Source organism: Spermophilus citellus (assembly GCF_964194105.1).
Source record: "Spermophilus citellus genome assembly, chromosome: 18".
Taxonomy (NCBI): Eukaryota; Metazoa; Chordata; class Mammalia; order Rodentia; family Sciuridae; genus Spermophilus; species Spermophilus citellus.
In genome coordinates, this window is record NC_138200.1 from 43424973 (window position 1) to 43449663 (window position 24691).

Consider the following 24691-nt stretch of genomic DNA (forward strand, 5'->3'; position numbering starts at 1 on the left):
GTGTGCGTGCTCTGTGCTCACATGCCCAGCTGCTCCTGCCTGTGGGAGGCAGAGCTCCGGGACCACCAGAACCCCCTTGATTTCAGCTCAGTCATGTGCTTTCCTGATTCATCATGATTCAACTACAGAAACTTAAGACAAGATCGAGTGCCAGGCTGGATTTCCTGAGCTGCCAGCAAAGTTCAATGGCTGGAACCCAAGAGCTTCCTCCTTCTTCTTGCCAAACTGGGGGTGGTACTGCCTCTGGACCCAGGAGAATTCTGGAACATCACATGTTTTAGAAGAGATGCCCTCTCTCTCCCCTCTTCAGGGGGTCATGTCATCCTCGGAAGACAGAGTAGAATTATTTGCAGTGAACATCTTATTTTCTAACAATATAGGAGCAGAATATAACATGGGGCTCTTTGGCCGTGTGACTTTGGGCAAGTAACTTAACCTCTCTGGGCCCTGGTTTTCTCCTTTGTAAAAGGGAAATAATATTTCGTGTGTAAAGATATCATGAGACAATTGTCTAATGCCTAAGAAAAATTCCGTGCCTATTGGGGCTCTCAGAATATAGAATCTATGATTATGCAATAGATGTTTCCAAAGGACTTGAGACATTCTATTTCCTTTTTTTCTTTTCTTCTTTTGAGATGGGGTATCACTGTGTTGCCTGGACTATTCTTGAACTCCTAGGCCATCCTCCTACCTCAGCCTCCTGAGTGGCTGGGATTACCAGCATACACCATCTACCAGGCTTGAAACATCTTATTTCTATCTGAGTTTGTTGCTGAGTGCCCAAGCAAGGGTGTAGAATCACAGGATATCAAAAAAGAAGCTAAATCCTCCTGGTTTTCAATAAAGTCAATGAAGGAATGTTACGAAATCCTTAAGCAGATAAGAGTAACTTGTGATGTGCCCCGTCTCCCCTGCCCCCAACTAATACCTACTGGTCAAGTTGATACAACTTTTCTCCTCTCAATTGCATTTGAACTTGGCAAGGTCAAAACTCATGAATCACAGCTTAAATAAAACCAGACTAACAAGAGGACTTGGAACAAAAAAGGAAGTTAATAAGTTTTCTAGTCCTTGGAGTCTGGGATGGGCAGCCTCTGGTGTATTTCTGGCTCACTGCCCCTGGCAAATGACCCAGCCACTCTTCCTGACCCCCTTGAAGTTGGTGGGGCCAAGTGACCAGTTCTGGTTAGGAACCTGGGAATGGAACCAGTGTGTGACTTCTAATTGCTGGGAGCAGACTCATGAGAGCCACTAGCACCTTGGGCACAGCACTTGGCCGGTCTCCAGAAAATGACTGGGTCCCAGGTTAGAGGTGACTCGGAGCTCCAGCCAGAGCTGATCTGTGTGGACATGTAGGGTGAGGAAGAAATAGGCTTCTGTAGTTTTAAGCCAGGGAGTGTTGGAGGTTACTCGTTACTGCAGCAGAACTCAGCCTGTCCTGACAGACACCACTATCAGGAAGAAAAAGTACGCCATCCTTCGGCTAAGCTGGCTCCACTCGTCAGTCGCTTCATGCTGCTAGTAAAAGGCTTGGGGACGACGTCTTCACTGAGGCAGATGCCCTCTCCACCCTTCAGCTTGCTCCCCTTAGTTCACCCTCTTTGCACCTGAGGTAGATGTCCATCCACTGAGGCTACTGGCTGGCTCTGGGTTCACCTGAAACTCTCAGTGAAGTCAACTGAAAAGAAGAGTTTGGGGTTTTTCTGAAATACATTGGTGCTCAGGGTTCTAGTGGCCTGGGTCTGCTTCATGAGATGAAGACATAACCAGGGAGCTGGGCGTGGTGGTGCACACCTGTAATCCCAGTGACCGGGGAGACTGAGAAGGGAGGATTGCAAGTTCGAGGCCAGCCTCAGGGATTTAGTGAGACCTGACCTCAAAATAAATTTAAAAGGGTTGAGGATGTAACTTAATGGTAGAGAGTGCCCCTGGGCTCAGCCCTTGGTACTGCAATAAGTAAATAAACAGGGAAAAGAAAACTAAAACCAGCAGTGTGGGGCACCACCTCTTTGCCAGGAAACCTGGTCAGCCATTCTTTTGAGTGTCTCAGGAGCCCAGAAAACAAACCAGAGCACTGTGGGCCCGTGGGCACAGGTCTTGGGCCATCAGGCACTGTTCTGGGAGCCACCAAGGGCCTTCTGTGTCTGGGCCTCCAGAGGATTTGCACTGGCCAGCCGACCCCCATCCCCTGCCCACCCCCATCACCTGCCCCTCCCTCTGCCCCCCTCCCCCCTCTGCCCCTCCTCCCCTCCCCCTTCTCTCCCACCCCCTCCCCCAGTCCTGTGGCCACACATTCTGCTGTATCATCTTCTCTCCACCTGGATAATTCACCCACAGTCACTGTCCCTCTGGCCACCTCCTACCCTCTTCTGGTCTCAGCTTGGATGTCACCTTCCCTGACTTCTCCGGTTCCCAGCTATGGGGACTTGCTGCTTCTGTGCAGAGACAGTCCGCTCATGGCCCGCCATGCCCGATGGCTCCGCGGTGTTTCTGGAAGGTTCCTGGGGACAGGCAGCCTCTCCTGTGTTTCTGTCTGCCCAGCGGCCACCACAGGTCCTGGAAGGAGTGAAAGGGGAGGGGCCAGAGCCACCTCCCTCCTGTGGGTCAGGGGAGAGGCAGGTCCCGCATACTCGGGGATTTGACAGACTGCCTCCAAGGGAGGTGCCAGACCGAAGGTGGTCTCCAGTGAAGAGGGGTCTAAGGCCCTCCTGCCCCCTCTGACCCTTCAGCCACCATCACATCCAGGTCAGGACAGGCCCTGCTGTTCCCAATCTCCCCACAGGAGGGCGCAGCTGAGGGGGAGTCTCGCCCAGCTGGACTAGGCCGCCTCTGCCCGGGGCTCCTGCCCACCCCTGTCCCTGGTCCACCCACTGTGCGCCTGTTTCCAGGTGCTCACACGTTGTCATGACTACCATCAGACAGAGGTGCCATCCAGATGGCCCAGGGTCCTCTTCCTGGGCTTGGTGGCCAGGGAGGGTGGGTGCAGGAGCTAGCCACCTATTGCCAGAGGCATCAATGAGAATGAGACTTTGGCCTTCTGGTGAGGGTCACTGTCCCCGTCACATCACTGTGAGCCTTTGCTTCTGTTACTGTTATTCTGTTTTTTTCTTTTCTTTTTTGGTACCATAGATTTTACCCAGGGGTGCTTTACCACTGAGCCATATCCCCAGCCCCTGCCCCCTTTTCTAAGTTTTTGAATCTGGGTTTCACTAAATTGCTTAGTGAGCCTTCTCACTAAGTTGCTGAGGCTGGCCTCAAATGCGATCCTCCTGCTTCAGCCTCCCCAGTTCCTGTGATTACAGGCATGTGCCACCACACCCAGCTGTTCTTTTGTTTTGTATGGGGCTGGGGATTGAACCCAGAACCTTGCACGTGGTAAGCAAGCACTCTACCAGAAAGCTACACCTCAGCCCTGCTGTGAGCCTTTGAGTGAATTTTATAGTACAACTCCTGCCATATCCTAAGAAAAGCTCATATTCATAAGGGTTCCATTTGCAAGATGGGAGTACAAGGGCACAGAGAGGTTAAAGAACTTACTCAAAGTCACACAGCTAGTAAATGTATAAGCAGCAGGTGCTTTGATGGCAGAGATCTCAGTATTTTTTAGTTATTTGTGGTTTAGTTAGTATATGAACTACCACACTGTGATGCAAAGAAAGAAACACACTGGTGATTATCAACACAAATAACTCACAATGCTGCAAGTTTCCAAAAGAACAGGTACAATGTGATGGTGTTAATATAAAGCTTAAAATGTGTGGGCTGGGGTTGTGGCTCAGTGGTAGAGTGCTTGCCTAGCATGTGTGAGGTCCTGAGTTTGATCCCTGGCACCACATAAAAATAAATAAAATAAAGATATTGTGTCCACCTACAACTAAAAAAATATATATATATTGTAAAAAATACAGCTTAAAATGTGCATAAGCCATACAGTACCAGTAGCCTCTACATCGGAGCGTTTTGCATCCACAGAATCAACCAACTGATATTCAGAAGAAAACTGATCTGCACTGAACAGAGGTTATTCTGTTCCCCATGAAAAATGAACATTTTTCTCATCATTATTCCCTAAACAATAAGAGTCGAACAGCTATTGACCGCATTTACCTTGTGCTTAGTGTCACATGTAAGCCAAGGTGACTTCGAGGACGTCACAGATCCTATGTAAATACTACCTACATCATTTTATAGAAGGGACTTGAGCTTCCGTGGATTTTGGCATTCAAGTGGGCTCCTGTAACCCGTCTTCTCCAGACATCGAGAAACAAACGCACGGTGTTTAGGGACACGCACATTAATTAGTAAAGTATGCAGCAGTGGGTGGGCTGGTGGCTGCCAAATCCTGGTTCCCCTTCCCCTCCTAGGCCGCGGAGGACTCAGGAACCCCTGGGGACATGAGTTGTGCATCTGTCAACCTGAGGGGCTCTTGGGTGGCTCTCGACCCTGGGTTCACCCAGACCCCAGTCCCTTTGGTCAGTTTTACTTCTGACTCCCACTCCCTCCCGAGAACACCCCCTGCAGTGATCGCACTGGAGTGACCCTCCCAGGCCTTTGCTGGGGTGAGACCTGGGTCCCTTCTCCTCATTCACCTGTCACCAACTGCTGGAAGCATGTCTTTAATGAGCCCCGCAGACAGGACAGAAGGAGCGAGTCACCCTGCGCCAGCTGCGGGGGTAAACCTGTAAACTCAGTGTGTCTCCAATAGAATCGCCACGTTATTCCTGGAGCTGGATCAGATAGTTTTAGTTTCACTTAAAAATAGCAGCAGCAGCAGCAGCAGCGAGGGGTTAAGGGCGCTGGCTGTGCCCAGGAGGGGCCGCAGGGCCCCTGGCATCGGCCGGGCTGGGGAGCGGCCATGTGGAAGGAGGGCCAGGGCCCGTTCTGGCCTGGATCCAGCGGCTCTGGGACCAGCTTCTCTCCAGAAAGGGCTTTCTGGGCTCTTGCTTCCTGGCTCTGGGTCCCGCTCAGAAGTGGCCACAGCCCCACTGGGGTGAGCCGACCCAGCAGGGACCACTCAGGAGTCCCGTCTCCGGGCACTGATGAGGGGCGACCCCTCTCCCTGCTGGCTTCCTGGTGTGAGGGGCTGGACAGGATGACCCCCAGGGCCTTACAGAGGCTAGCTGCAGTGGCCTCCTGGGGTCCATGGTCTTCCTTCCCAGGCCAAGGGCTTCTGATGCTGACCCTGGTGCTGAACGAGTGTCTCTTGGGAGCACAGACAGGCCCAGAGCGAAAGGAGGAAGCCCCTGCCACCACGAGGCAGGCGGCCAGGCCAGGAACAGCTGGCTTCTAGCTTCTCAAAGGCCTCTGTCACCTTGAGCTGTCCCATGGCCATCAGGAAACCAATGACCTGCCTCTGAAAGAATAGGAGCAAGTGTCCCTTGGAAAGAGAGCTGGGCCCAGCTGTGAATAAAGGGATCGGTTTGTGGTGCCCGAGGGGAGCCCAGAGTCCTGGGGCCCAGGCACCAGAGGGACAAGGAGACACGTCCACTAGTGTGAGAGAGACTCGGAGAGAAGGCCCCGGGACCAACGCCAGCCAGCCACCGTTCGTTCAGATCACATGCCAGTACTGAGGACCTGCCGTGGGCCTGGGGACGTGCTCCCCTCTGTCCCATGGGACTTAGGTCCCAGTGGCTGCAGGGTGGGGTACAGGTGGGAGACAGGCCACAAGCCGCAGACCTGAGAGGCAGGCGGTGACACCCACCTGGCAGTAAGTGACATTGAAACAAAGGTCTGAATGGGGCTCGGGAGGAAGCTGAGCAGGAGCCAGGGGAGAAAGTTCTAGATGGAGAGGGCAGTGCATGCCAACGTCCTTTGAGGCCAGGGAGGAGGCCAGTGTGGGGAGGGAGCGGGGGACACTGGGAGGACACCAGGGAGGGTGCAGGCTTGTCCCCTGAGTGAATGCAGGGCCACGGGGACACTCTGAGTTCAGGGGCCACAGCAACTCTGCCTGCTGTGCTGAGGACAGACTGCAGGATGAGCGTGGAGGCAGGCAGGCTGCGGGAGGCTGTGGGAGGCTGCAGGGAGGCTGAGGAGGCTGAGAGAGGCTGCAGGGAGGCTGGGGAGGCTGAGGAGGCTGCAGGGAGGCTGAGGGAGGCTGCAGGAGGCTGCAGGGTGGCTGAGGAGGCTGAGAGAGGCTGCAGGGAGGCTGGGGAGGCTGAGGAGGCTGCAGGGAGGCTGAGGGAGGCTGCAGGAGGCTGCAGGGTGGCGGTGCAGGAACCCAGGGAGAGGCGGTGCTTCTGGATATATCTAGAAAGCTGTGCCAGGAGCTCCCCGGCAGATGGGAAGTGGCGGTGAGAGGAAGAGGCATCTGGAGCCACCCAGGTTTCTGGCCCCAGTAACCGGAAGGAAGAGGCTGGCTGGGGACGGGGGTGGAGAGACGTGGGGGCCAGGGATCTCACTGATGGACGCGGTGCTTGGAGAGGCCTCTTTGGCACTGTGAGTGGGCAGCCGGTGACACAAGTCTGGGGCTTGGAGAGAACCTGGGGAGTCATGGCATGGAGATGACATTTGTCGTCAGACACAGGGCCACATGCCAGACACAGCTCAGAGGCCTGGAGGCCAAGCAGAGCCTCCCAAGGTACCCACAGTAGAAGGACAAAATGCTCATTTTGCAGCCGTGGAAACCAAGACTCACCACCTGTTGATGAGACAGAGCCAGGTTCAAGACCAGGCTACCCCCAGCCAGGCAGTGTCACGGGGTGTCACAGATGGGATGTGGAGAGACTTAGGCTCAGGGAGTGGGCCATGATCCAGAAAAGAAGAGGCCAGGGGTGTGAGGAGTGGTGAATTAAGTCATAGAGAGGGACACACTAGCGCTCACAGACGTCAAATGGGGGGCAGTGAGATGAGGGTGCAGAGGGACGATGGGCCAGACCCAGGGCACCGCGTGAGATTGGCCTGAAGAGTCTCAGCTGGATGAGGAAAAGAGCAGGGAGCCATTGATGGTTCTTGAGGAGGGCATTCCACGGTCAAACCGGCTCTGATGAAAGACCCCCCAGGTCTAAGCCTGCCAGGTGGGGGGCGCCAGGAGCGACCAGAGAGGAGGAGACCGGCCAGTTGTAGAGACAGGTGGGGAAGGAGGGGGTGGAGCTGCTGGGGTGAGGAGGAGGTGAGCAGGCAGAGGGTCTCTGAGGCCACGTGGGGGCTGGAGGTGAGAATGAGTCAGGGCAAAACTCCAGAGTGGGTGCTGGGTGCGGGCGGGGCTGATGTCCCTCAACAGAAGGGCAGCTGATTCCCCAGGGAACTTGCTCCTGGGGCTGGTGAACCAGGAGGGGGGCAGGTTTCCACCCTCCTGTCCTGGTCCAGGAGCCAGAGCTGCAGGGCTGGGAGCCTGGGCAGGGGCCAGGGAAGCGGCCATTACCAGGGTGTGTCTGGCTGGCCAATGGCCAGAGCTGAGGCCAGAGATTAAGGAAGTGTCCATCCAGAGGACAAAGGTCTGGGATAGACGACGTCGGGGAGGGAGAGGGGGCTGCTTGAGGCGAGATCAAAGTCTAGCACAGAACCTTGACATGCTTGTCCCCTTCCCAGCTGTGCCCTGGGACTCGTTTTCAAACCATTCTGGTTGGTCACCAGTGTCCTCATCTGTAAGACTGTCACAAGGACAGTACGCCACTGCTCAGGACCCTGCCCAGCTCAGGCACGTTCATGAGAAGCCGAGCCCCAGGGATCCCCGGGAAGAATCAGGTCCAAGCAAAGAGGAGTGTCAAGAAGGGACAGGGTCCCAGGGATAAGGAGGACATTGACAGAACCAGGCTGGAGACGAGAAACTTTCCAGGTGACCTCAGTGAATTCCCCCAGCCATGCCACGAGGGAGTGTCCATCATGGTGCCCATTTCACAGACAGGAAACGGGGCCTGGGAGAGGGTTCTTGGCTACACAACCAGGAATGAGTCGAAGAGGCTTCCAGGGCATCTGCTGTAACCACTGCCCCACACGGTCCTTCGTGAGAGTGGCCACGGGGGATTGAGAGGACCAGAGAGGGTGGCTTCCCTGAGCAGCAGGAGCAGAAGCCGTGTCACTAAGGACTCACAAGTGGGCAGAGAGGAAACGGGAGGGAGAAGTGCAGGCCGCGCCATGGAGAAGTAGGGGGAGGGTGTGGGGGAGTGTGGGGTCAAGGAGAGGTCTGCACCAGAGAGGAGGACCCTGGGGTCAGCAGGAGGGGAGGGTCCCGGGGGGGAGACGTGCAGAGCCAGCAGATGGGGTGTGGCTGCGACAGGAGGCCCTTCTGGGATGAGGAGGCTCCAGGAGCACAGCCGCCCCTGGAGACTGGAGCTCGTCTGTGGTCCCAGGGACCCGGAGGCTGAGGCAGGAGGACCGCAAGTCCAAGGCAGCCAGCCTGGGCAGCTCAGCAGGGCCTTAAGCAACTCAGCAAGACCTTGTCTCAAAAAATAGAAAGGGCTGGGGATATGGCTCAGTGGTTAAGCCCCTCTGGGTTCAACCCTAGTATCAAAGGGAAAAAAAAGAAGAGAGAGAGAGAGAGAGAGAGAGAGAGAACTAAATATGTGCGGGATCATCCATCTGTCCACACATCTACGCATGCATCTTCCCTCCATCACCAGCCATCAGCCCCTCCACCCATACTCCACCCACCCCTCCACCCACCCCTCCATCTACCCACATCCACGCACACACCACCTTTCCCTCTTCCGTCCATCCGTCCACTATTCATCCACGAGTCCGTCCACTCTTTTACGCCCCCATCACTCATTCACCCACCCACCCATCCAACCACTGGCCTCTTCCTCTTTTCCCTGAGCATACCTTATGGAGCCCTACCAGGTGCTCAGCGCTGGAGGAACGAGTTGGAGCCCAGCGGATGGAGGTCCTTGTTTCCAGGGTCCCAGTCTCTGCGGAGACCCAGGGAAGCCAGCCGTCACCGCACAGGGGAAGTCAGTGACCTCTGGGGACACAGACGAGGGTGGAGGTTGAAGGAAGGAAGTGGGGGGTCCAGGCTGGGATCTGAAGGAGGGTGGGAGAGACAGGAAGTGGAAGGGGGAGTGGAAAAGGGTGTCGGAATCAGGAACCAAGTGGGGCCCAGCCGGGGCTGGGGGCGGTGGGGGCACCTAGCACCGTGAGGCCTGGGCTCCATCCTCAGCTCCACGTAAAAATGAATAAGCATAGGAAAGACATTGTGTGTCTCTACAGCTAAGAAAAGCGGGGGCGGGTGGGAGGTGAGCTGAGGGTCACAGTCCCAGGAACCTGGGCTCCATCCTGAGGGTGACGGGAGGCGCTGAGGCATTGGAGAAGGGACAGCTTTGTTCTGGGAAGGACCCCTGGGTGTGGGGCTAGTGGATCCGTGGAGCTGGGACCTAGTGTGGCCCACAGAGGGTGGAGGGGAGGCTGAGGATGGCCAGGGGGAGTTGGATCCAGGGTGGCGCCCAGGCTTGCTGGTTGATCATGGGCTCCGAGTGACAGTGACAGCCAGGGCAGCAACGACCCTTGGGCTTCTGACCTGAGAGCCAAGCAGGCCCCCACCTGGAGTCATGGGGGAGTGCTTCAGCTCTGGGAGGTGACCATATTTGGGGATGAGAGGTGGAAACCACATGAGAACCACGGACCCAGGCCCCTCACCCCCACCTCACAGGGCGGAGCCACGGGTGCAGGTGGCTGGATCCTCACCCGGATGCTCAGGGCCCTGGGCAGCCCCTGCCCCTGCTGGAGCCTCACTGAGGCTGGCACCACCTGGGAAAGCACGGCCCACCCTGGCGCTCCTGCCTCGACTGTCTAGCCCCGCGAGGGTGATGAGCCACCTGACCCCAGCCTGTGACTGACAGCACCGCTGACTCCACCCCACCCCCAGGCGGCCTTGCTCCCAAGCCTGTAGAGACCCCGCGTGGGAGCAGGGACCCTTCCTGCCTCTCTTGCAGGGCCAAGGACCGGAATCCTGCAGGTGCGGCCAGTCTGCCCTAAGCTGGGGGGCATGGATCCCCTCCAGCTGGTCTCACCCCCAGGGACTCCCTGAAGACAGCAACCTTGGGGTGGGGACAGCAGGGTGGCAGAGCTCAGCCAGAGCTAGTGGGGACTGAGTCACCACAGCCACCTTCCCACCCGGATCCCGCTCTGCTGCTGGCAGACCTGCGCCCCTGCCTTCGCCCCTCCCTCCCTCCCCCTCTCCAGGGTGCCCTCTCAGCTGCCCCTTCTCACAGCCCTGCCTCGCTGCCGCCGCCTCCTCTTGGCAGCCCCCCACAGTTGCTCCAACGGCACCTCCAGATCCCAGAGTCCTCACAGCACGGTAGCGGTCTCCTGAGGCCCTGCTCCCAGCGCAGACTCCAGGGCATCCCACCTGGAAGGTCCCTTGGAGTCCGTTTCATGGCCTGGGAATGGAGGAGAGATAAATCTGGTTAATCCCTGGGAAGGAAACCACCTTAGGACTGTCCCTGGGGGCTGGGGACATAGCTCAGTTGGCAGAGTGCTTGCCTCACATGCATAAGGCCCTGGGTTCCATCCCCAGCACCAAAAAATAAAAAAGAATGTCCCTGGGCTTTGCTGTGTCCACATAAGGCCGGAAGGCCCTGCCCAGCCGTCTCACCCCTCCTTCCTTCAGTGTTCGGCACCTTCCCTCCTACTTGCCTTTGCCAAGCGGGGCCTCCTGTGAAAAACCTGCCCTCCCCCCTGGGTAGGAATCCCACCTACCAGGCCAGCCCACCAGCACCTCCTCCAGACAGCCCTCCAAGATCTGCGGGCCAGAAGCAACTTCCCACCCTGTGCCCTGGGGCTCTTATCTCACCTACATGTCCCCAGGACGGGCCAGGCTTTGTGCCCCCCACATGGTGAACCCCCCAAGGGCGGAGGCTGCACCGGGTCCCTCTGTCCCATGTGCAGCCCCAGGGTGCCCCAGGTGGCTGGGTGTGCTGCTCTGCTCGGCTCCCAGCCAGGCAGCCTGCACCAGCCCAGAGCTAGTCTAGAACCTTCTGCTCCAGCTCCCATGACTGTTCCCTGGAAGGCCAGGGGAATTTGGGTCCTTCTGCAGAAAAGTCCTGAGTGTGCAGGAGGACAAAGGGGACACAGAAGCCACACAGGGAGTTTCCCTTGCGGGCCTCGGACTGCTTTGCTGCTAGTCATGCCACCGTAGTCACTTGCTGTTACCGGCATAGGACAGCGTTTGGTGACCTCTGCAGCAGGACAAAAGTCACTGGGCAGGGGGCATAGTGAGCAATGAGGACCCAGAGGCACGGCCACCCCTGAGGGGTAGACCAGTGGGGACAGCTTCCTCATGCTCCTCCTGGGACCCAGGACCCCACTCCTTCCCCAGCCTCCCCGCCTCTCCCTGTTCCACAGGATGGGGAGCCATTGGGAGCTCCTCCCGTGCCATAGATGTCACCCCAGCCCTCCCATGGGAAGTGCACCAGGCATGTGCACCCAAGAACACCCCCTTCCTTGCCCTCCCCTACTGTTCCTGTGCAAATGGAAGCCCCTCACTGCTGCCCCCACTCATCACAGGAGGGAGGACCCAGCCAAGACAGGCTGTAGGGTAGGAAGCCCCCCCCCCCCGGGCTGTGGCCTGGGGAGGGGGCACAGTTAGAGCCCCCAGCAGCTGATGCGACTCCAAGGGAAGCAGAGAAATGCTGGTGTCAGGCTGGCCAAGGGAAGGCTCCCGTCTTCTGGACCTATTGTCTATTTGCCCCTGTGGGTGATTAAATGGAGACCCAAGCCGGCCTGTGAGCTGCCAGGGGTCACACTGCAAGGCTGTGGCAGGGGATGCTGCCCCAGGAGGTTCTGCCATGGGCAGGTACAGTCCCCTCCCCAGGAAGTGCCCCAGGCCCAGCCTCCTGACATGCTCTGTGGGATGCTGAGGAGGCCTGGCCTTGGTTGCCCTGGTGGACAGGGGACCGACTGGCATGCAGTAATGCTGAGGCCGAGGCTGTGCCCCAAGAGCTCTGCTTGGGGGTCCTGGAAATGCTAGGGCCTGCACTGGCTGGACCCTGACCAGGTGTCCAGGGCAGACTCGGGTGGGGGGGGGCAGCTTTGCTTCGGGCAAGTAGCGTCCCAGCACCCTGCATTCCACCCCATCCGAGGGTATCCCCCATCCCCAAAGCACATGTGTGGCCTGAATGGTGACTAAAGCCCAGCCGGACCCAGGCCTTCTGTGCTCAGGGCCCAGCCTGGGGGAGGACAAAGCCACTCCGGGCCTTTGGGTCTCAGGCCTCTCTCAGAGTCAGATGGAGCGTGGCTTCCAGCAGGGTGGCGCCAGGGCCCTGTGCGTGCAGCCTGAGGACCTCTCCTCGCACTGAAGCTCTTCCCTGGCCCAGGGAAGGAGCCCGCCCACTTGGCCTCGCCCTGGGCATGAAGGAATCGCCAACTTGCCTGGATTAAGAGTGGCTAAGATGAAGAGGCTTCAGAGTATGTCTGGGAGGGCATTTCTAGGAATGTCTCTGTGCATTGGGGAAAAGGCAGTGATCAGACCCATCAGACACTATTAGGCTCAGGCTCTGAAAGGCTGTTAATTCTGGGAGACCCAGAATATGATGGTGGCCCTCCAGTAAAGGTAGGGGGTTTTGGGGTTTGGGTGATCAATGGAGATTTGGTCAAGGTCTGACTCACAGTAGAACCAGTGGGTCCCAAATTCATCCTGTGGTTACTTCCCCCATTCAGGATAGATACCCTTAGCACTTGGCAAACCCTCACCGAGGTTAAACCAAGTGAGGGCTATTATGGTGGAAAAGACCAAATGGAAGCCTCTGGAGTTGCCGATACCTGGGGAAATAGTGAATCAAAAGCAGAAAGCAGTACCGCATCCCTGGCAGGTTGCAGATTAGTGCCACCATCGAGGGCAGGGGTGGTGATCCCACCACATCCCTATTCAGCTCTCCTATTTGTCTGTGCAGGAGACAGCTGGGTCTTGGAGAATGACGTGTCTCCAGTCGCTGCTGCTGTACAAGATGTGGTTTCTTTGCTTGAGCAGATGAATCCATCTCCTCGTACCTAGTATGCAGCTGCGGATCTGGCGAGTGCTTTATTCTCCACCCCTGTGCCTAAGGACCGCTGGAAGCAATTTGCTTTCAACTGTCAAGGCCAGAATATACCTGCACGGTCCTTCCTCAGGGGTATGCCAGCTCTCCAGCCGTGGTCACAGCTTATTTCTTAGATATCTCTTTTTTGGGGGAGGCGGGGGGTACCAGGAATTGAACTTGGCCATGGAGCCACATCCCCAACCCTATTTTGTATTTTATTTAGAGACAGGGACTCACTGAGTTGCTTAGCACCTCACTTTTGCTGAGGCTGGCTTTGAACTTGTGACCCTCCTGCCTCAGCCTCCTGAGCTGCTGGGATTACAGGTGTGCACTACCACGCCTGGTAGTTCACAGAGATCTTGATCACCATTCTCTTCCATGAGGTATCATGTGGGTCCTTTATGTGGATGATGTGTATGGGTTGGACCTACTTAGCAAAAGGTAGCCACCACTCTGGACTTGCTAGTGAAGCATTTTTCAGAGGATGGGAAATAAATCCCACTAGAATTCAAGGGTCTTCAACCTCAATAAGGTTTCTAGGAGGCCTGTGTGTGGGCCTGCACGACCCCCCTCCTAAGGCAGAGTTGCAGCATCTGGCCTCTCCTGCAGTCATGAGGAAGCAGGGCCCCTGGTGGGCCTATTGGGACTTTGGAGGCAGCATGGTCCTCACTTGGGTGGGTCACTTTGGCCCCTCTCCTGGACGATTCCAAAAGCTGCTTGTTTCCAGTGTGGCCAGAGCAGGAGGGGGTTCTGCAACAGGCCCAGGCTGCCATGCAGGCTGCTCTGCCCCTTGGGCCATATAACCCGAAGACCCAATTGTGCTGGAGGTGTCGTGGCAGACAGAGACACTGTGTGGAGCCTTTTGCAAGCCCCCGTAGGTGAATCACAGAGGAGATCGTTGGGATTTGGGAGCAAGGTCCTGCCATCATCTGCAGACAACTACTCTCCCTTTGAGAAACAGCCCTTGACCTGAAACTGGGCCTTAGAGGAAACTGAGCACTTGACCATGGGCCACCAGGTTACTCTGGGACCTGAGCTGCCCATCATGAACCAGGGTTACCGGACCCACCAAGCCATGAAGTTGGACGTGCAGGGCAGCAGTCCGTCATCCAGTGAAAGGGGTACGGTCTTAGCTTTTTCACTCCTGGGACAAGGACAATTTTGGAGGAAAGGTTCCTTTAGGGGCTCACAGCTTCAGAGGTCTCAGTCCATAGACAGCCGGCTCCGTTCCCCGGGGCTTGAGGTGAGACAGGACACCAAGGCTGAAGAGTGTGTGTGGGGGGGGAAGCAGCTCATGTGATGATCAGAGAACAGAAAGAGAGACTCCACTCTCCAGATCCAAAATAGATACCCCAGAGCCACCCCCAATGCCACCTCCTCCAGCCACAGCCCACCTCCTCCAGTCACCACTCAGTTACTGAGTCACTGATGGGGCTAAAGCTCAAAACCCAGTCATCTCACCTCTGAATGTTCTTGCCTTGTTTCACACACGAGCTTTAGGATGAAACCTCATATCCAAACCATGTATGTAACAGGTACATACATGATCAGGCCCCGGTGGGTCCCAAAGGCATGAACAGGCTGCACCACGTGGCCCAGTGCTCATGGTCCTACCCCCTGCTACGATGCCTCTGTCCCCCAGCATGCGCCTATGGCCTCCTGGGGTGTCCCTTATGACCAGTTGATAAAGGAAGAGAAGGCTAGGTCTGGTTCACAGACAGGCACCCCCTGGAAGTGGACAGCTACAGCACTACTGTCCCTTTCTGGGATGACCCTGTAGGACAGTCGTGGAGGGAAATCTTCACAATGGGCAGTTTTGCACAGTGAACCTGGTTGTACATTTTGCTTGGAAGGAAAAAGGATCAGATGTCAACTGTGTACTGATTCACGGGCTGCAATTTGGATACTGGTCAGGGACCTGGAAAGGTCATGATTGGAAAATGGATGACATTTGGGGAAGAGGTATGTGCTTAGAACTTTATGAGCGGACAAAGGATGTGAAGATATTTGTGTCCCATGTGAATACTCACCATAAGGTGACCTCAGCAGAGAAGGACTTTAATAATCAAGTGGTTAGGATGGCGGGTCTGTGGATAGCAGTCATCCTCTTCCCCGGCCACCCCTGACATGGCCCAATGTGCTCATGAACAAAGGGGTCACGGTGGCAGGGATGGTGGTTATGCCTGGGCTCAGCAGCATGGGCTTCCGCTCACCAAGGCTGACCTGGCTACAGCTCCTGCTGAGTGCCCAGTTTGCCTGCAGCAGAGGCTGACCCTCAGTCCCTGATGTGGCACCATTCCCTGGGGAGGTCAGCCAGCAACCCGGTGGCAGGTTGACTGTGTTAGACCACTTCCATCATGGAAGGGGCAGTGGTCTGTCCTTACTGGGACGGACGCTCGTTCTGGGTATGAATTTGCCTTCCCTGCACGTAGTGCTTCCGCCCAAGCCACCATCCAGGACTTCCAGAACGTCTCATCCACTGTCCTGGTATCCCACCCAGCGTTGCTCCTGACCAAGGAACTCACTTCTCAGCCCAAGAAGTGAGGCAATGGCTCCTGCTCAGGAGATTCACTGGTCTTCCCATGTCCCCATTGTTAGGTGCAGGGCAGGCTGAACTAAGTTGTCAACAGGGCAGGCTGAATGAATGTTAGGTGCAGGATAACCCACGCACTCAAACCCCCCTCAGTCTGGTCTTTTATCACCTGTTTGCATCAAGTCTGAACACTCCACCCCACTCAAGGCTGAATACTCAAGCCCCACCTGTTCTGGTGCAAGGGAAACCCACATCTAACCCCTGCTCCATCTGCCTGAAGACAGATGACACTACTGTAAGATCCATTCACTGTACGCAAACAAGGCAGCTTGCAGACCCAGAGACCCCATTAGATTTGGGCTATAAAAAGCAGCTGATTTGATAGAATGGCCTTCTTTTTTAATCTTTTTTTTTTTTTTTAGTTGTTGATGGACGTTTATTTTATTTATTTGTACGCAGTGCTGAGAATCGAACGCAGTGCCTCACACATAGCTAGGCAATCGCTCTATCACTGAGCCACAACTCCAGCCCCCTGGACTGGCCTTTGAAGATGAAGTTACAGTGCCAGCCAGGTGGCAGTGCCCTGCAGGGCTGGAACCAGGTTCTCCTGAAGGCTGTGTATACTCTGCATCAGCGTCTGCTACAGGGTCCCGTCTCTCCCGTGGCTAGGATCACGAGTCCGGAAATCAAGGGGTGGCGATGGGAATGGGACCACTCCCCTCTATCCCTAGGGACCCATAGCATTTGTTTACTGTCCCCGCAACATATGCTCTGCTGGCCTAGAAGCCTCAGTTCCAGAAGGAGGAATGCTTCTCCCAGGAGGCACAACAGGACTTCATTAAACGGAGAGTCAGACTTCCCCTGGCCACTTTGGGCTCCTCATGCCTCAGAGTCAACAGGCTAAGAAAGGAGTTGTGGTGCTGGCGGGGGTGCAGGGGACTGATCCAAATGACCAAGGGGAGATGGACTACTACCACAGCGGAGGCCAGGAAGGGTGCTCCTGGGGCACAGGAGATCCCTGGCGTCCCCTGCTCTTACCATGTCCTTTACCAGGGTCAGTGGGAAACCACAGCCACCCTCTGCAAGCAGGATGACTGACGCAGGGAACCTCCAGGAATAAAGGCGTGGGTCACACCTCCAAGTAAAGAAGCCAGACCTGCTGAGGTGCTCGCTGAAGGCCCAGGAAATACATAGTGGGTGGTAGAAGATAATAATAAATACCAACTACGGCTACGCCACCCGTCACAGAAGCAAGGGCCATAATGGTCATGCGTATTTCTTTCCCACTCTGTCAAGAATGTTTGTGCACGTGTACACATGCATTCAGTAGACATGTGACCGTCCCCTTTTATTCCTTCATCATGTAATGTAATATTGGTTGACTTAACTTCAGTACTCAAAATGATAGTACATCTACATTATAGAGTATTTAAGTTGTGGGGTGTCAGAAAAGCATGCATTAGTCAAGAAAAAAAATTTTCCCCTCCTGTTCTGGGGAAGGAACTAATGTATTTTTAGTTGTATGAAGAAAAGTTATATCATTTTGGGTGGAATTATGGCCTTGCTGTTGTGTTTATTTGGAGATTAGATGTGATGTAAAGATGTTTGGGTGTCAAGTTGACAAGGGTTGGACTTGTGATGGTTAATCTTTGTCAACTTGATTGGATGAAGAGATAACTAAGACCAGTGGTTTGGGAGGCTGAGGCAGGAGGATCATGAGTTTGAAGTCAACCTCAGCCACTTAGTGAGGCCTTAAGCAAACTAGCGAGACCCCATCTCTAAATAAAATATAAAAAAGGGCTCGGGATGAAGTTCAGTGGTCAAATGCCCCTGGGTTCAATCCTTGGTGAGAGAGAGAGAGAGAGAGAGAGAGAGAGAGAGAGAGAGAGAGAGAGGCCTAAGTTTAGGAGGCTTCTGGACATGTTGGTGTGTTTCTAGGAATGATTGGCATGTGAGACAGCAAACTGAGGGACAGACCCTCCCTAAGTGTGGGCAGCACCGACCAACAGGTTGGGACCTTGAAGGAACAAATGTTAGAAGAACTAGGAAGCAGGCGCAGACACAAGCTCCGTTCTTCTTGAGCGGGTGCTTGGTAGCTGCTGCGGTCACCTGAGGACTGCAGTCTCCAGTTCGCTCACCTTCCAAAGCAGACTCTGACCAGCGACCCCCCAGGGAATTTCCAGGCCTTCTGTCCTGGAGTCGGGCTGCATCCTTGGTCTCCCTGGTTCTGAGGCTCCAGCTCTTTCGACTGAGCAACTGCTGCTCCCTCCAGCTCTCCAGCCTGTGGGCGGCCATTGTGGACTGTCCAGCTGCTGGCCATGTAAGCTCTTTTTATTCTCTTCTGAGTGTGTGTGTGTGCGTATGTACATACAGATGTATTTCTATGTCGATGGATCCTGTGGCTGTTCCTCTAGAGAGCCCATCTAACACCACCCGTGCAGACGGGGCAGGAGCAAGCCCAGCCTCTCGGCTCTGCTGATAGAGGAACCAAGAAATGTCCTCTTTGAAAGGAGAAGTATGTCACTGCTCTAGCCCCCGGACACATGTACCCCACCTCTGTCCCCATTTGAATGTCCATTCTCTGGAAAGCCACAAACATTCCAAGACTGGACTTCTACTGAATCATCTCCAATTCTTTGAATTACCCTGGTCTAGGAAGGGTGTGGAGGCAGACGGCAGGAGGCGGGGCAAGACCCCCAAAGAGGTTAAATAGGTCACTTGCATGCTTGGCTCTCACCCAATCTCCCCTGAGACAGGCACCAGACCTTCTCCTGGGCTCCTGGCACCATGTCGCCCCTGAAGACCCTGCTGCTGGCCACCCTCCTCCTCGGGGCTTCTCTGCAGAGCATCCGTGCAGGTGAGAGCAGGGCACAGGTGGCCTGGGAAGGGGCAGGCATCTCAGCTGCAGTGGCCAGGAGGCCCCGCAGAGAAGATCATCCTCTAAGCTGTCTGCTTTATTAGTGGGTTTCATATACAATAAGGGAAACAGCATAGAGACAGCAGAATTGTTTCCAAGTACACGAGAAGATGTAAAATATTTTTATAATAATGATATCTTGTAAACTATAAAATATTCAGTTGGGAAAGCTGAAATAAAGGTCGCTAGGTAGAGACATACACAGGTGCACACAGAGATACACACAGATAAAGAGACACACACATATACCAGACCCCCCACAGCACACGAGGCCTCACAGGTGCACACACATTAGGGACAAGGTGCCCCCGACGCATGAACATGGACCTAACCCAGACAGAGGCACGGGGACACATATACAGTCACCATGTGCAGACCCCCTGCCAGACCCTGGGGTCACCCTGGCTCCTGCTGTCTCCCTAGCTCGAGCCACCAACGTGGGCCGGGAGTGCTGCATGGAGTTCTTCAAGGGGGCCATTCCCATCAGAAAGCTGGTGACCTGGTACAGAACCTCAGCCGAGTGTCCCAAGGATGCCATTGTGTAAGTCCCCTCTGCCCACTGCAGCTCCTGGGACTGTGCATGGGAGCAGGTGGCTGGCTGCTGGCGCTCTGGGGATGGCCAGGGAGCAGGGAGGGCGGCCCTTCCTCCCCTTGACCAGCAGCCTGCCCCAGGGGCAGCTGCACAACCTGTCTGAGGGACCAGTCAGTGCCCATGCTGTCCTTCCCTGTCCTGATCCTGAGCTGGTGGGGACAGCTGAGCCCCAGGCCCTTCCTCTGCTTCCCAGGCTCTAGGGGGTCTGGGCACAGGTGGTCTGAGGGGTGGAGGCCAGGTCCTGCGGCCCTGGCTCCCCAGGAGGGCTGTGACCGAGGTGGGGTCCCGAGAGTGTGGAGACCACTGAGCCTGTGGCTTCCCCTCCCTGCAGGCTTGTCACCACCCAGGGCAAGTTCATCTGTTCGGACCCCAAGGACAGGCACGTGAAGAAGGCAGTTAGACTCTTGCAGAGACTTGTGAAGTCACCTGGCCCCATCACCCAGAAGCCCTGATTTCCTCCGGACCATTTGGAGACTTCCAGTGTGGGAGTTCATCACCCCAACCCGGAGCCCCGGGGCCCGTGGAGGCCTCACAAGGACAAAGGGGAGGAGCCAGAGGACCCTGGCTCCTTTGCTGGACTGAAGCCGCGGGCCTGAAAGCCCTGAATAAAGTCTCCTCCCCAGCCTGGGTCAGTGTCTTCTGTCCCCACCGCACAGCCCACATTTCCACTCCTGCCTTCACTGAGCGAGGGTCCTCAGAGGACCTCGGGCGCTGGCCTGCCCTGGTCACAAAGGGAAACGGAGGCCGACGGGGGCGTGGCCGCTGCAGACCAAGCAGAATCGAGGGGAGGACCTGCGAGGGCGGGGCGGCAGGTGTGGGCGGAGCGCGGGTGGTTGGAGGACAGCCCCAGCCCCAGGCTGTCCCTCTTGCCTGCTGTATGTGCCGGCAGGTGGGGGTCCTGGGCAGGCTCGAGGGGGGGGGGTTCTTTCCCATCTTCTGTGCCCCCGAGTCTCCCAGTCGCCCCCTCTAGCCGGCCGCTGTCTGGCCACACGCGGCGCTGAGCTGGGGCTTCTCCTTCCACATGGGGTTCTTCTGCAAGTGCCGGAGCTCCCTGGCGCGGGGGGGGACGGGGAGGCCAGTTCCGGCAGCTCTGGCCCCGTCGCCCCCACGGCTCAGTCCCCGGCGCCCACTGCACCCGCGGGCCCTGGGAGATCCGCACGGCCAGCGCCCTGCCTGCCCTCCCCGCTCAAACTGCAGCCCCAGCCCCTCCTGCTCCACTTCACTACCCCCCCCATCCCCAGGCAGGCTGGCCCAGGGATCCACAGTTCCTCCCGACTCCAGCGGACCCCACCTCCACCCCAATCAGCGCAGCCCAGCCCGAGCAGAGCCGCTGTCTCAACCTCATGCCCGCTGGATCCCCTCCAGCTCCTAGAGGCTGCTGTGGCGCCGCCCCTGGTGCAGGGTTGCTCTCCCAGTGATGCCCCTGTGTGCCTGTCAGTCTCAACTCCTGCATTACAGCAGGAGCAGGAGCCACTCTGGAAACCCACGTGTATTCTTAAGGATGAGATGGGCGCAGGAGCCTCTGGTCACCCCACCCCCAGGCCCCTCTGCCCAGGCCCAGCTCAAGACTGGGACACCGTGGGTAGGAAGGAAAAGAGCTAGAGTCTCTACATTCCAGTTCTACCACTCATCCAGCCAGCTTCTCTGTCTGGGACCTCGTGCAGGGGCAGAAGCATTGAGTATTCTTCTTCCTAGGACAGGAGATGTTTGGCCCAGCTGCTATCAGGAGGTTTTTTTTTCCTCTGTGTGTGTGTGTGTGTGTGTGTGTGTGTGTGTGTGTGTGTGTTGCTCCATGCTGCCCCCTTGTGCCCACGGAATGGGGGAATAATCTAAAAAAGAGGGGAGGCAAAGAGGATCCCCTAAATCAGCATGGAGGGCAAGGCTAAGGCCTGTACCCCCTGCAAGCCAGAGCCAGGATCTCAGCATTGCAAACTTTTCTCAAAAGAATCAAGATTCTCAACCCCCCAAGGTGAACTCAGAGAGCTGCTGGAGGCTGGGGGGGGCGACCCTTGAAAGTGAGTGAGCAAGGCCTTGCTTCAAGGCCACTGGGCAGGGAAGAGGTGGAGCCAGGTCAGGCAGCAAAGTGCAGGGTTCCAATCCCAAGTGCTCAGTAGCAGTCTAGGCATAAGGTGGGTGGGTGGGGTAAGACGCTACCTTGTTCCTCTGAGACATTTTGAGGAACTGGGACTTGGTGACTCCCCTGGTTGGTGAGCAGAAGGGAGGGACAGGCAGGGACTGAGGAACAGTGAGGAAGGCACCATCCCTCTCCTTCTGAAATCCAGCTCCCCTTCAGAGCTCAGTGCAGATGCCATCTTCTCCAGGAAGCCCTCCCTGGTCTCCTGGGTTGCCTCTGCCCCTCCCACTCTCCCAGCCCCCTTGTTTGATCTGTCTGATCTTGGCCACATGCTGCCCATCACCTTAGCAGCTTGGGAATTGGGTTCACCCAATAAGCTCATTGCAGCAGGTATTTGGGTCAGTACGTGACTTGTTTGTAAGTGGGAGGGGTACTCTGTGCACAGTGGACGTTTGATTTATACATTTTCATCAACAGCACCTGGGTGAATTCCACGAAGGGCATTAGTGGGGAAAGAGAAATTTCTCCCAGAGCCCTAACTACTTGGTTTGAAAGGTCCCACTGAGTAAGCGGTGGAAATTAAAATGTGTTGTTCCCTAGTCTCCCCACAGAGGGCACTCCAGCCCCACAATAAAGTTGGGAGGTTGCTGTCCGTGTGAGGTCCAGGCTCCTGCCTCTGGGCTGTCCCTAGGGGGACTTCTGATTGCAGCAGCACAAGGCCTGGGTGCCAGAGGTCAGTAGTTGGCCGGCTTTTCTCCCGAGGGAGCAGAAGAAAGGAAACCACCAAATGCACTGCCTGGGGTTAGCTGGATGGAGAGGAAGAGGGGGATAAAGTTTCCGGGTCTTATTGGGCCACTGACTTCAGAAGAGCCTAGAGCAGAGCCCAGAGCCCTGGGCAGGGGTGTGTTTTCTTAGAATCATTTGCCTACTTGGCATTAGTTCATCCAAGGTCACATGGATGGCTAAGGTGGTTTATACTGACAGCTTTCATGGGTGTCCAAAATTATAGCGGGGTGCAGTTCCTGCTACTGCGGGGGCTGAAGCAAGATGATCACTTGAGCCTGGAGGTTCAAGGCCAGTCTGGCCAACATAGCAAGGGTATGCCTCAAATAAATAAATAAATAAATAAATAAATAAATAAATAAATCGTAAACCCTCCAACCAATCCTGACTCCAGACCCCCAACATCTCCTTTATCAAAGTTTCTTATCTCTAAGTCCCCCAGGCTAGGGATAGCCCATGGCCCAGGGCCCTCTGGAACCACTCACGCCCCCAGTCCTAAGCTCCTTCCCGCCCTGCCTTGCCTTCCCCCTGGAGACCCCACACAGGCAGCGGCCCAGGCCTTCCTCTGGCTCCTGTGGCCTCCTGGCCAGACTCAGTGTGTCCCCTTGTGGCCCTGCGTGGTGACGCATGCCCTCTTCTCTTGGAAAATGTACGTAATCAATTCTTCTTCCCTTGTTGGCCTTGTATCGACACCCAATGCCCTCACAGATCAACGTCCCACAGACTCACTTTAACACAAGGGGTCAGGGCCCTGTTTCCAGTCCTTACCCTGCTCTGACTGGCCCAGGCACCTTCCCACATTGGCCTCCCTGCCTGGGACAATGAACTTGGACCTTCCTGGCCTGTTTAAGGATGTACCATCAAAGGGAATCAGTGCCCAGTTGGCTGCTCTTGTGCCTCTCACGTTACACTTAGGGGACCACCGCCTTGGGAACCCTGCAGTCCCCCGCCACACCCTTCTCCAAAGCCACAGCAGTGGTACCAGGATGGAACACTCAGCCAAACCAAGGGGCCTGGGCCCTGAGAAGCCGTGAGGTGGACGCATCTGTGTAGTGGGCATGGGGTTTACTTTTGGAGATGAAAACATGCGGAACTAGACAGAAGTATTGTTTGCACAACATTGTGAACGAGCTGAATGCCACTGAATTGTTCGTTTCAAATGATTAGTTTTATGTGAATTTCAACTTTAAACAAGGACACATTCAATAGAAGCTCTTACAGGTAGAGGTGTAAAAGAGGCTTGTTCGTGACACCCGTTGGCTTCTGCATTCAGAGCTCTTCTGGGGGGGGGGGGGCAGACAAGTGTCTAAAGAGAGATCTGGATCCAAACAGCAAATCCAGTGTCATTTGTATCTGTATTTCTCTGGCATTTAAATTTTTCATCATTTAAAAGAAAAAATAAGTTTAAGAAATCCTAGAGGGAAAAAAGAGGAGGGGGTAAGCAGGAGGGGAGGGAGGAAGAGAAGATGGGCTTCTGGGTCTCTGGAGCCCAGCAGAAGCTCAATGAGGTTTCAGGCCATCACAGTCCTGCAGAGGTCAAGGCTGGTGCCAGGTGGTGGGTGGCCAGGGCACTGGGCACTGTGAGCACGGAAGGCTATACCTGAGGTCACTAAGGACTGAGAGGGGCTTCTGTCCCTGGAGGCAGCAGGTCTCCAGCAGAGCTGTGCCCCATCCCACTGCAGCCTGTCTTCCTCGGCCACTGTGACCAAACAGCCAAGGATGCAAACAAAGTCTTTGGGGACAAAGAGGCTAAGACAACAGGTACAAACCAGAAGATTATAGACTCATAAAAAGCTTTTGTTCCACTCAGTTTATGGATAATATCCCACCCTCTGAGTAAGGAGGGGATTTGAGAATTAATGAAGACTCTTGGGAAACACACAGACCTCGGTCACACAGGTCTCAGCCACTATAAATGACATGGAATAAAACTTTTTTTTTTAAGAGAGAGAGAGAGAATTTTTTAATATTTTTATATTTATTTTTTTGGCAGACACAACATCTTTGTTTGTATGTGGTGCTGAGGATCGAACCTGGGCCACACGCATGACAGGCGAGCGCGCTACTGCTTGAGCCACATCCCCAGCCCAGGAATAAAACTGTTATGTTCAGCAGGGGACAAACACCCTGTGCCACTTTTTCCTGCAAGCTATACAGCAACTCCTATTTCTGAAAAATTTTCTCAGATGGTCTTTAAATAATTACTCTGATACATTATTATTATTATTTTTTGTCTTCAGTGTCTAGTCATTTTCTCAATTGATCATTTTCCCTCTTTATTTACATTTCATTTTGGCTAATTTTCTTTTTTTTTTTCTATTTCTTCAGTTCTTATTTTTCATGATTTCCAAATCTTTTTTATATTTATTTTTTTAATTGACACATAAAAATCCTGTGTGCTGATGGGGTATCATGGGGTGCGCTCCTACGTGTAATTTAGGTGAATTTTCTCTTCCTGTCTCTTCTCAGCACTCCCTGTTCTTCCCTGGCGATGTTTCCAACATTGGCCTCATGTTTGGGACTCATATTTTTTCACTTCTTGACTCAGATCTGCTGGTTCATCCTCATCACACATCCTTCTGTCTTGCCATTTCCTTGAGCTCTTGTGTCTCTCCACCATGTTTTATGTCTTTGTGTAATGTCTACAAAACTTGGTCTTGCTGGGTGTGGTGGTGCACGCCTGAAATCCCAGAAGCCCGGGAGGCTGAAGCAGGAGGATCTCGAGTTCAGAGCCAGCCTCAGCAATTTAGGGAGGCCTGAGCAACTCTGTGAGATCCTGTCTCTAAATAAAATATAAAATGGGTTGGGGATGGGCTGGGGTTGTGGCTCAGTGGTAGAGTGC

At 55.2% G+C, this 24691-nt stretch overlaps 1 protein-coding gene across 6 annotated transcripts; it reads left to right on the top strand.

Moving 5' to 3' along the window:
- The first annotated feature begins 5375 nt into the window (after positions 1-5375).
- Positions 5376-19607, top strand: CCL17 (C-C motif chemokine ligand 17). 6 transcript variants are annotated; one of them, XM_081273726.1, is made up of 6 exons: positions 5376-5707; positions 12825-12924; positions 17422-17803; positions 18240-18340; positions 18824-18941; positions 19324-19607. In XM_081273726.1, coding segments are annotated over exons 3-6 (342 nt in total). In that variant the 5' UTR covers positions 5376-5707; positions 12825-12924; positions 17422-17801; the 3' UTR covers positions 19445-19607. The 6 variants fall into 6 exon arrangements, with proteins under 6 accessions (XP_081129852.1, XP_081129855.1, XP_081129853.1 ...); XM_081273729.1 differs by having other exon boundaries at positions 17634-17803; XM_081273727.1 differs by lacking the exon at positions 12825-12924 and having other exon boundaries at positions 17394-17803.
- The last annotated feature ends 5084 nt before the right edge of the window (positions 19608-24691 follow it).

Excerpts from the sequence above, each read along its gene's own strand:
- CCL17 (XM_081273726.1), top strand. Across the intron at positions 18,341-18,823 it reads TCTGCAGAGCATCCGTGCAG|CTCGAGCCACCAACGTGGGC; the intron begins GTGAGAGCAGGG and ends CTGTCTCCCTAG. Across the intron at positions 18,942-19,323 it reads TGTCCCAAGGATGCCATTGT|GCTTGTCACCACCCAGGGCA; the intron begins GTAAGTCCCCTC and ends CCCTCCCTGCAG.